The following is a 12,033-nucleotide window of genomic DNA, read 5'->3' on the forward strand; positions in this document are numbered from 1 at the left end:
TATATATATATATATATATATATATATATTACTTTTCATTTGAAAATTGTTAAATTTTGTCGATTGTGCGATCAATACGGTTGGTTAAATTTTTTGATAACTTTTTGAAAAAGGTTTTGTTAAGTTGATAACAATATATTAGATTGTGTATGAATTTACAAAATCAACAAAATAATACATAGTTTTAAACTAAATTGATTGCACACAAGGTGTTCGATAATTTGTCTCAGTTGTGTTTTTGATTATTTTATCATTGGAAATAGACTTTATGTTTAATGTAGCATTCAATTGATTGTAGTTATAAGTAGATTGATCAATTTGTTCTCATTATCATAACTTGATTCTGTATACGCATATCCGAGCTTTTCGTTAGCGTTTCAATTTAGACGATTCGATCCGGGTCACTTCCACTAGTCGTAATATTTTCAAAACCGTTTTTGTAAAAAAAAATTAACTTGGGATCTATTCACCTCCTCTAGATCGCAATCTATCGTCTAACAGAAAACAAATAACAAAAACGAACATTTTATTTGCAAATCTAACTAAATGGTTTCCGTTGAGTACAACGGATGTGAGGGATGTTAATATATTCCCCACGTATAACTGACTCCTGAACCTGAACTCGGTTGCAACAACCATTTTCTTTTTATTTTCTTTTTAGGATTTTATCGCTATATTCCATTTCCTTTTGAAATAAATAAAGTTTGATGATGACTATGTTATCATCTCGAGCGTGCGAATGTTCGTGGTTACTTTTCGCGTCGCGACAACTGGCGACTCTACTGGGGACTTTCTAGAGAGTCGAGTCTAGTTTAGTTTGATTTGCGATGAATGTTGACTTTGTTTCTTTTTGTTTTCTTTTGCCTTCCTTTTTGTCTTGCATGTTTATTATCATGTTTATCCGTGAGAATGAGATTTGTATTTTGAGTAAAGCTCTACACCCGAGCTTTAGAAAAAAGAGAAGAAACATATATTAGAATGGAAGTTGCGTAGTGTTAGTCCTCATGACGGACCTCTTAGAACCGTATTCTTTTGGCAGTTGCGTAGTGTTATCCCCGAAGTGCACACATTGAATGGATAACACGAAGACTACGCTTAAAGTAGATTTTTTCGTCAACCTCATCATAAAATGGCCTTATTCTAACACAACATAAGAAAAATTGAACAAAATAAACAAAGTGAAATAAAGTTTAATCACAAGAAAAGAATTTTTTTACCCCATACCCCATCATTTATTCCCCTACCCCTACAATAAATTTATTTTGACAAAATAGTCTTATATAAATAATTTATTAAAAGTTAAAAAATATTATAATAATTGATTACCGAAACTCTTTTGCAAAGTCTTCCGGTACACAAAAAAGTTAAAAAATACTTAAAAAATGACTAGCGGAACTCTTTTTCAAAGTCTTTCGGTACACAAAAATTGACTACCGGAACTCTTTTGCAAAGTCTTCCGGTACACACAAAAAAAGTTTAAAAAATACTCGAAAAATAAGTACCGGAACTCTTTTCCAAAGTCTTCCGATACACAAAAATTGACTATCGGTACTCTTTTGCAAAGTCTTCCGATACACACAAAAAAAGTTAAAAAATATTTGAAAAATTGACCACCGGAACTCTTTTCAAAAGTCTCCCGGTACACAAAAATTGACTACCGTAACTCTTTTGCAAAGTTTTCCCGTACACAAATAAAAGTTTAAAAGAATACTCAAAAAAATAACTATCGGAATTCTTTTGCAAAGTCTTTCGGTACACAAAAATCGACTACCGAAACACTTTTTGAAAGTCTTCCGGTACACACAAAAAAGTTTAAAAAATAAAAATGAATACCGAAACTCTTTTTCAAAGTCTTCGATTATCAGAACTCTTTTGTAAAATCTTCCGGTACATAATTTTTTTTTGAATAATGACTATCGAAATTCTTTTCCAAAATCTTTCGATACACAAAATAAAATAATAAATTAGTTAAAATATATAAAAATAAAATTAATATTTTTTATAAAATGTAAGGGTATAAGAATAAATGCAGGGGTATGAGATAAAATTTTCAAAGAAAAGAAGCCTAAAAATACTAATTTTTAAAGGATTTTTTTTAGTTGTTTGAAAATTGTTGTATAGAATTAAGATGTTTTATAAAATAGTTTAATGTTTTTTCTTTTTCAGATTATCACACTTTCATTTTCATTAAATCTCACATGTTACCTCTTCGTCAAAAAACTATTAAACATATAATATGTTTGTTTGATCTCACGAACAATATATAATATCCTTATATTATTTATTATATATTATACAGATACTTAGGAGTTTCATACAAGGATTGTCTCCTGTGATTGTTTCATTGAAAGAAATAAAGCGAAGATCTTGGTCACTAAATTATTTTAAAATATTTTTATTATACGGATCAGATTGCACTCGACATAAATGCCATTGGAGACAATTTGCTTTCATTCATTTTTTGAGGAAATTACATATTTTACATTTATTTTATTTTCACTATATAAACAAATTAACTTTATTTAGAAATATTTTTTTATAGGTATTTTCTGAGGCAACTATCTTCAGCATATTTCAAAAACTCTGAAAAACAATTTACTGTGATATCTAATGTAAAGCTAAGCAAAGTTTACACATAATTTCCTTTTTAATTGTAAAAATTATTTACACACAAGCATTATATAAATTAAGTTGATAAACACTCAACTAAATGCCTCCAAAACAAAAATTGGAACATTTTCCTTTATTATAATATAAAAGGACATGTTTATTTAGGTATTATTAAAAAAATTAAGGAGGTAGTTGAAACCTTTTGCAAATACTTGGATGACCAGCCAAGAGAGTGTGAAACTCTAGTGATCAGAATAGAAAGTTGTACATGGTAGTAAAGCTACAAGGCCATAACTAACCTATACTGAATACAGTAACACATTTCATTATACTAACACATCTTCCAAGTCCATGACACTGAAAACAAGGCCATAACTAACCTATACTGAATAGTCAAATGATAGCAGGAAACAATAACAAAGAATTGATACAGCACTCCAGATTCTAGAATAGCATCTACTGTTTCATTGACAATACAGTGAGCTGGATTGAAGTTGCTTATTAAAGAACTGACAGAAAAAATTCCCTTCAGTTTAGGTGCATTAAATTATTGTGAGCTTGAATGGAAGCAGTTAAAAAACATGTATATTGGACAAAAAATGTGAGACCTTTACACTAACAGTTTCATTGTTCAATACAGAGGAACACAAGGAACAGAATGCATTATTATTATATAGAAGATTAGTTACACTAATAATATAAACTGGACAAAGTATACAACAATACCTATTTGAAGAGAGTACAATAAAATGAATGCATTGAAGTTGAACAATATGTGCACTTTACGCCACTTCTGGTGACGGATACCTCGGCAGAGAAATACAAAAATGGCAGATACATCACCCATCAACAATGAATTGATCTTCTTGATTATCTCCTTCAACCCTAGTGTCTTCGTGAACAATACCATTTACATGATGCAAATTTTGCATCATTTGTGAAAGATAATGGCTGCTAGCACTAGTATGATCAGATAGGCCAGCAGGTTGGGTAGTCCACTGGGAGAATATACCGAGCAATTGACTACTAAGATTCTGCTGCTCATGAAGAATTCGAGTCTGCACCTGGCCCATTTCTGCTCGGTGCTGGTTTAGCATGTCGTCGATCCTCTTCTTCCATTCTAGCCTCCTACAATTCATTCTCTCCTCCCGTTCCATATCATGAATCAACTCTTCCTCTCTTCTTTTCCTTTCCTTCTCTTCATTTTCCTTCTCTATAGCTTCCCACTCAGAAATCCTCTGCCTTCTCAGGTTTTCCCTCTCTTTCTCCCTCTCCTTTTCCCTTTCCTCAAATCTCTTCTCCCACTCACCTCGCAAGTTTTCCCTCCTCTGCCTCTCATGTTCTCTATCCATCTCACGCCGCTCAAATCGAGCCTCCATTTCCCTTAAATTTCCCAACTGGTTAGCAAGAACCCTCCACACCTTCTTTTCCATCCCCTTCGCTACCTTCCTCTTCTTCTTCAAATTCGACCCTGTCACTTCACCTTCCTCATACACATAACCATTCTCCGCGTCTTCTCTCGTCCGCCCATTCCCATTAAAATTCACCTCCCCTTCTTCAGCATCATACCCAAACCCTAAACCTATCACCTCATTGTCAACTCCATCCATAGCAGCCGCAAAATCACCATCTCCGTCCCCAGAATGACCCATCTGGCCAAACTCAACCATATCCATTCCTTCATCCTCACCACCACAACCACCACCACCACCCAGAAACCCATTTCCATGATCACCATCAGCTAAACCCATCAACTCGCCATTCCCACCATGAACATGACCACCAACAACAAGTGCAACATCTCCAAACACTTCCTTATACCTAAGAAAATTAGACCAATGAGTAACACCCTCCATCCAATCAAACTCACTCCCATCACAATCCCCTCCAGAAAACTCCGGTTTCTTAATCTTCTGCTTCACCAGAAGATACTGATGCCTCATATTCTGCACCTTAGTGGAAACATCTTTCCAACTCCATTGCCAAGGATACACCACGGGATCACAAAGATGATGCACCGAATTCACATAACAAGCTATAGGCTTAAATTTCTTCTCGCGAGTTCTCATTTTCGCGAGCGAACCATTGGACACCATCTCACCGTACTTATCGATTAGGGTTTTCTCCTCTGCTTCGGTCCATTTCTTCCTTCTCGGAGGAATCATTGGCAACAAAACCCTACGCTATCTTCTTCTTCCTCAAACACCAAAACCTGTTTCGATAACGATTCAGATTGCATCGAGAACACGAAGATCGTGAAATTCGGTTGAATTTTGTTTCTCAATCCAGAATTTTAACCTAGCGATCGATCAATTAATTGATTCTTTCCGAAAATTGCAAAATTGGAGATGGCGTTGGCTTACCTTAACGAAGCTTCAGTGATTTTCCCGAGAAAATGTAGCAGTGTTGATTATGTGACGAAAACTATTGCAATTTTGCAAAGCTGAGATCGAAAATATTCCCAATCTTTTTTTATTTTTCATTTTAGAAAAATAACTGTTTATGATAAATTATTAAATAAAACAATTAATTTTATAATTATTTTTTAAGTCAATTTAATTACTTTGAGAGGTGATACTTTTATTCACACACTTATAATATAATATGGTCACAACACTTTTTTAGCTTAGGGAATGTTAACATGAGTCCGAAGAGGATAGGATAAAAGACCTATAAATAAAAAGTTTGTATTAAAAAAAAAATTAATTAATTATAATTTTTTAATCAAATCAAAAATATTTATATATTTAATTCTTAACATAGATTATTATTCTTTAGTTAAATTATGTGATTAACAGTATAACTAGTTAAAAACTTCAAATAATTAGAAATTCGTTTGCTTTCTATCTCAAACTATTAACATTGTCTTTATTCAACCTCAACCGTCAAGCATTCCACGAGATTGATTGTCCATTATCTTTATTCAACCTCACTCGTCAAGCATTCCACGAGATCGATTGTCCATTGCATTTATTCAACCTCACCCGTCAAGCAATCCAGGAGATTGATTGTCCTATGTATAACTAAATTGACTAGTCTTACTTAATCATTAATGTTAAACTTTACTTTCACCTAATGATTTACATATAAATGTGGTTTTGATGAGTGACATGAAACATCTTAGAAAGGAATGATTAGACGTAACATAATAAAACAAGAGAAATCGGGAACCTCACAAAATATGACTAAAGTCTAGTCTCCAATTGTGTAACTAGTACTTGCGCCGATTGAAAAGTTAGGGAAAAATGATATTTTTTAAAGAGCGAAAAATCACTATAAAAATCATGGTTGTTGTAGGAAGAAAAAGAAAAATCTTAAAATTAGAGGAAAAAAATGATATTATTAGTTGTTGGAAAGAGAGCGACTTTTGAGTGTTGTGTTGAAATTAATGAAAGATGGTGAAGATCTATATAAAAGGGTACGAGGGCATGGAGGAACCAATATTTATTATAGGAAATGTTTGAACGTGGTCAAAACAAAGTGATGTGGGTCCAATAGTTAAAGGCTTGAAGCACAATGAAGAATATTCCAATAAGGATGATGAGAATAATAGTGTAATCCTTGTTAAGAAAAAGCGTGAGTCCAAGAAACCTTGTTGGACGAAGGATAATGCATGCTAAAATGATCTTATACAGAGATACACTAAAAGCTTCTTTTTTGTAATTTTAATTCTTTAGAATTTACACGTCTGTTAGATTGCATCTATCTTATATAGCTTGTACTAGTGAATAAAGTATGTTGAATCATAAAAAAAGAGATTATATTTTCTCCTCTAACTCCCTCCTCTCATTGATTTCTCTAGGAATCCACCTTCACTCGAATAGTGCCTCAATATTAATACTTCTAAAATTGTACATGTTATATTGTTGATACTTTTATCATGAACACCCTTTAATCCAAAATTGATTCTTAGGTTGGGAATTTCAAGAGTTATTTATCTCTTCATTGGATTCACACTTTCATTATATTCATACAATGTTGCAGCGACGTCTTCTTGTGGTTGATTCCAAAGTCGTAAACTTTCGTTCAACAACACCTATTATGACCTCTGGTATTTTGATGCCTCCAAAACTTAAGATTGGATGTGAATAATCTATGTGTTATTTAATCTTCACGAGACACTAGAAGTCTCACATCTTTAGATCATTTCCTTTCATTTGGGCAATCGTGCCGCCGTTTGGTTTTAGTTGACATCGTGAAACAAACTATTGACGTCTTGGTCTACCTTCTTAAAGAGTATATGTCATCGTTTCAGTCTCACTTCTTATGAGAACATCGAAGAGGATCTCTTCAAACTCTCTCAAATATGATTAATTGTTAATTTAAAATCTCAGTTTGAAGATCTTATGAATAAGGTCACATGTATTTCAAAAACATTTACTTATTAGTTTATTTGTCATTGAGTGATCGTCCATATATAAAGTTTGGTAATTTAAAAAAAAATTGAAATATGAATCATCTAATCTCGATTGAGTAACCACAAGATCGATAATCGCTTCAATGTGTGCAGTCAGTGATTGCAGGTAATTCAATTTTTACATGGAGATAGTTTGAGTGGGTTTCAGACTTAAATAATAAAAAGATGAAAAAAATAGAAAAGATTAATATGTAGGCGATTTTTTTTTGAAACATTAGATTCAATTAGAATGAGTTTTTTTAATGACAAGTGTATAAATATTTGCGAGTACCATTGCTCTCAATATATATGAATCATGATTCACACTAGCTAAATAAATAAATCTATTTTGTTTTAAAAGAAATTAATGAATTTTTTGTGATAATAAATATTTATGTATCTTTAATAATATATTATACGTTAAAATAAGATTATATGATATAATATCATATTGTTTTAAAGTATTATAAGTATTAATATATTTTAAAATAACATATTATAGATATTTGGATGGTTGAGATAACTCAATTGGAAGGTGCAAATTAACTTAAATGAGTGTAAAGTATTGATTTATAGTTCAATATTTGACGACAATGTTTATGCATTAATGTAAACAAATTATTGATATTTATAAATTAATAATTAAAAAAATATTTTATATATATATATATATATATATATATATATATATATATATATATATATATATATATATATATATATATATATATATATATATATATATATATTAATAACAATAAATATTTATGTTGAATAACATTTTATGATTCAAATTTTAAATTCTTTATTTTAAAATAAAATTCAAAATATATTTAACTTATGCACTATTCATATTAGTCTAATGATCAATAATGCATTGAATGCATAAATGTCTGACTACATCAAATCTAAATTCCCTCTCAAACAATGTGTGAGTGAAACACTAAAGCATGCATATCAATTCCAAATAATTAAATAGTAATTATAATAAAAGAAAAAAGTATTCGTAGAGATTTTTTATATCAAAAAATTGATATTAAATTTACCTTATATAATTGACACACTAGCTGCATAAACACTAAGTTTACGAAATCAATTTTTGTTATCATTGGATAAACATAATGAACATTATCTTTTGGCAATTAGCTCTTTAAAATAACACATAAAACCTATGAATGACAATAACAAAAAAGTAAAGGCATGATAACAATTTGAATTCAACCCAACTACTTGTATTTGAATTTTTTGCCATTAAAATATGCTTCATTTATTCTTTCACATTAGCATCATACTTGCACACTTGCCCTTTTCAACACTGCAAACTTGTTCAAGCCATCCAATATTCCTCACATCTTTCTCATTCTTTCTTTTCTTTGAAAGATCGAGTCATGATTTTGATCATTTTTTCCATAATGTGGAAACAAATACGAGAGATTGTTAATTGCCTTCTTTTAATTCATGGGTTTCATGTGTTTGAGTTGTTGTTGTTATTGTTGTTGTTGTTATCATTGGTATTACTATTATGGTTATTATCATCAACGAAATTAGCTTGATTTGGACTTGAAAAGGGAGAGGATTCTTCTGTGTTTGGTTTATTTCCCATATCTTTTGTTTTGTGAAGGAGAAATGTGCCTGATAAAATTGTCACAAATCCACATAACTCAGTAGCAATCTGCGATGCATTTTGTGAGTCCCAATCCTACAAGAAAATAAGTAAACAAAATCATAAAATAGATAATAAATTACGGTCCAATTGTAAATTTTTAGAAAGACATAGAGAGAAAGGGCATAAGATTAATTAGACACCTTAAACATGATTATGCTGGCAAATATGGTAAATGATGTAAACATCACGTAGTAGATAGGTGATACAACTGCAGTGTTAAAGGTGTCCAAGGCCTGAAATTACATGATACTTAGATTTAAAAAAACATCAATGTTGAAATGACATTAAACAAGTCATTGAAGATTTCCATGATATTTTGAGATTACCTTGTTCAAGTAGTTAATTTGCATGATACAACATCCTATGACAAGCAAAGTAAAGAACCAAGTTTCAAAATAAGTGAATTGATTTGTGCCTTCAAATGTAAGCTTTATAGCTATTCCCACTGCTTTCACACTCATAACCTAGATACATGCAACAAACGTCACCATTAAATTTATAAAGGACACTCAACAACGTAATCGTCTTAAGTTTTTCGACGTACTAAGTAGGTTAGCTACAATTCACCAAATATCTAGAGACCATATTTAATCACGGTCAATCGTGAGAAATCTATCACGATACACTATTTAACCACAACTTAATTATGACAAATTTGAGTTTCTGTGTTATAACTTACTTTGCACACCCCAAAGACGGCTCTAGCACGAGTCATGTGATAAATACATAGGAAACTATTTTTTCGAATTTTATAAAACAAAATTATAAAGGGAAACATGTGTTTTAAGCTATAATTAATACCGTAAGTGATCCGCTGAGAGAGCATATTCCGACATATACAACAAGATGTCTCTGACCATATCTTGGAACACAATAGAAAATGAGGACACAAACTAAAATCACAATTGCACAAGTATACACAATGAAACCTGTAAATGATTAAGGGGAAAAATGAGCTAAACTTTTTAATTATCTTTATTAACCATATATATAAAGTTAAATGAATGTTGATTAAAAATACCTGGTTCTGTAGCAAGATGCCATACTTCTTTAACAGAGTGAATAATTTTTTCATGTGGAGCATGTAAAACAATAGTTGTAGATCCCACCATACAAAGAGCACATCCAAGCACACCAAATATGTGTAGTTTTTCTTCTAATATAAAATGAGCCAGTATTGCACTGCACCATCACATCATTGTAACTAATTCATGCATATTTGTGTTAAAGAAAACATCCATGTTTCAAACAATATTGTATTATTTATTTTTACCTAACAATGATGCTCAAAGCTCCTAAAGGAGTCACAAGCAGTGCAGGTGCAAATGCATAAGCTGCAAAATTGGCGATTTCTCCAACAATCACTGCAACCATCCATTTGTTGTAACAAAATTTTGTAACGAAATTGTATAAACAAGCTACATTGAATAAATTAAAATTGAACCTGTGAAAATACATACTTGAAATCATTCCAATCCACCACCAAGGTTCATACAAATACGCATGGCCTCCGGAGGCTGATTAAAACAAACAAAAAAGGTCACGATTATTAAAAAATATAGATCAAAGATAGATGAATTAGAGATGAAAGATGAACTTACATGCACTTCTTCCTGGGGTGTTGGATCTTTTTAACCCCATTTTTTTAACAATAAAGCTAGAACCGATGAAAATGCTGGAAGAAACTGCAAGAACAAACCCCGTTACATTGTCATTGGATATCCCCATACGGGAATATCACATGAATACAATGTTTATCAATTTCAAATCTCAGATGTAGAATCCAATGTTTTTGATCTTTGAAGATGTATACAAATAAAAAGTAATTAATATATAGGATCTTGTTAATGAAATATATATAATGCATAATTATAAAATACAATATTATGAATAATTGTTGGTAATAAACCACAAACAATGTTGTGTTCTCTACTTGTACTAGCATGTTTTCAAAATAATAAATAATAAAATCTCTCATAGAAAGTATCATAAATAACTTTAGGTTAATATCTTAATCATGAATTATATGTAACTTTCTCATATTATGATTATTTTTGTCATTAAATATATTTATTAAATAGAACACACTCGCTTTAAATGCAATTTAAATATTTATATTTTATAAAAATATAATAAATTATTTTTAATGTTTTTTGTTTTAAATATATATTTTTTATTTGAAAGATTTTTACAACAAAACTCACAATTAATTAAGTATCAATATGTGAAAATATGCAAGTTTGAACCGAACTCAATATATAGAATATTCATATAGATTTTAATTATGATCTATATTATTATGACACGAATTTTTATTATTACTTTTAATTACAAAGATGTGACCAACAAAAAAAAATGGTGCATTGCTTTTTTTTTTGTCTATGTGGATATTTTTTTATTTGTATAATTTTAGTACTACTTAAAATTTATCATTGTTTTAGATTTTTACACAAACTTACGATTGTATGAGGTTTCTATACGTTGAAATATCAAAAAGAAAAATTGCAGTATTGTGTTAAACATCTAAATGTTAGAATGTAATTGGTTAATATAATAAATGACTAGGAGTTAGTTATAAGATAGTTAGTCATGAGTGTGATTCTTTTATATATATATATATATATATATATATATATATATATATATATATATATATATATATATATATATATATATATATATATATAAGCAATTGATCATTCACGTAAACAAACAATTTGAAGTTGCATTGTTCAATAATAACTTTCTATCACATTCTAACAAGTGGTATCTAGAGCATTATTTGATGATCCAGGTGTGCCTCTATATTCAAGAAACACATTTTCGATATTCTGGTGAGAGAAAGTCATTATTTTCGTTATCCTTTCATACCGGTCCCTCATTTGAATCACCTTCATGGCCGGTTCATCAAAATTCTTGACACCAACAATTCCCAAATTTGATAGATTCTACAATCATAGGATCGTACGGGGAATCTTCTTAGATCCAAGGAGTATTAGGAATTGGTAGAGATGGGTGTTACGGTTGCACCACCATATGCAACACCAGAACAAAGAAAACTTGCAGAAGAAAGCATGCTCAAAGGTCTCAAGACCAAGAACTATTTGTTTCAAACAATTGATCGAAGAATTCTTGAAACAATTCTGAATTGCATCACAATCAAATATATATGGGATTCAATGCGGGTCCAAGAAAGTGAAGAGAGCTTAATTGCAGGTTTTGTATCGAGAGTTTGAAGTTCTTTTCATAAAGGATAATGAACCAGTTGATGAATATTTTGCAAGAACCTTGGCTATTGCAAACAACATGACTACTCAAGATGAGAAGATGAATCAAACCATCATTGTTGAGAAGGTGTTGA

At 30.6% G+C, this 12,033-nt stretch overlaps 2 protein-coding genes across 2 annotated transcripts; both read right to left on the minus strand.

Moving 5' to 3' along the window:
• Positions 1-3,175: 3,175 nt before the first annotated feature.
• LOC127102858 (uncharacterized) lies at positions 3,176-5,131 on the minus strand. The gene is made up of 2 exons (XM_051040185.1): positions 4,974-5,131; positions 3,176-4,822 (listed from the first exon to the last, which is right to left on the minus strand). The coding sequence occupies exon 2, from the start codon at positions 4,773-4,775 to the stop codon at positions 3,450-3,452; it is 1,326 nt and encodes a 441-aa protein (XP_050896142.1). The 5' UTR covers positions 4,776-4,822; positions 4,974-5,131; the 3' UTR covers positions 3,176-3,449.
• A 3,060-nt stretch (positions 5,132-8,191) lies between these two features.
• LOC127104017 (probable magnesium transporter NIPA1) lies at positions 8,192-10,468 on the minus strand. The gene is made up of 8 exons (XM_051041240.1): positions 10,274-10,468; positions 10,133-10,189; positions 9,946-10,036; positions 9,694-9,854; positions 9,474-9,601; positions 8,999-9,136; positions 8,813-8,905; positions 8,192-8,705 (listed from the first exon to the last, which is right to left on the minus strand). Exons 1-8 carry the CDS (start codon positions 10,398-10,400, stop codon positions 8,472-8,474), a joined length of 1,029 nt encoding a protein of 342 aa, XP_050897197.1. The 5' UTR covers positions 10,401-10,468; the 3' UTR covers positions 8,192-8,471.
• Positions 10,469-12,033: the final 1,565 nt, after the last annotated feature.

Source organism: Lathyrus oleraceus, chromosome 7 (assembly GCF_024323335.1).
Source record: "Lathyrus oleraceus cultivar Zhongwan6 chromosome 7, CAAS_Psat_ZW6_1.0, whole genome shotgun sequence".
Classification (NCBI taxonomy): Eukaryota; Viridiplantae; Streptophyta; class Magnoliopsida; order Fabales; family Fabaceae; genus Lathyrus; species Lathyrus oleraceus.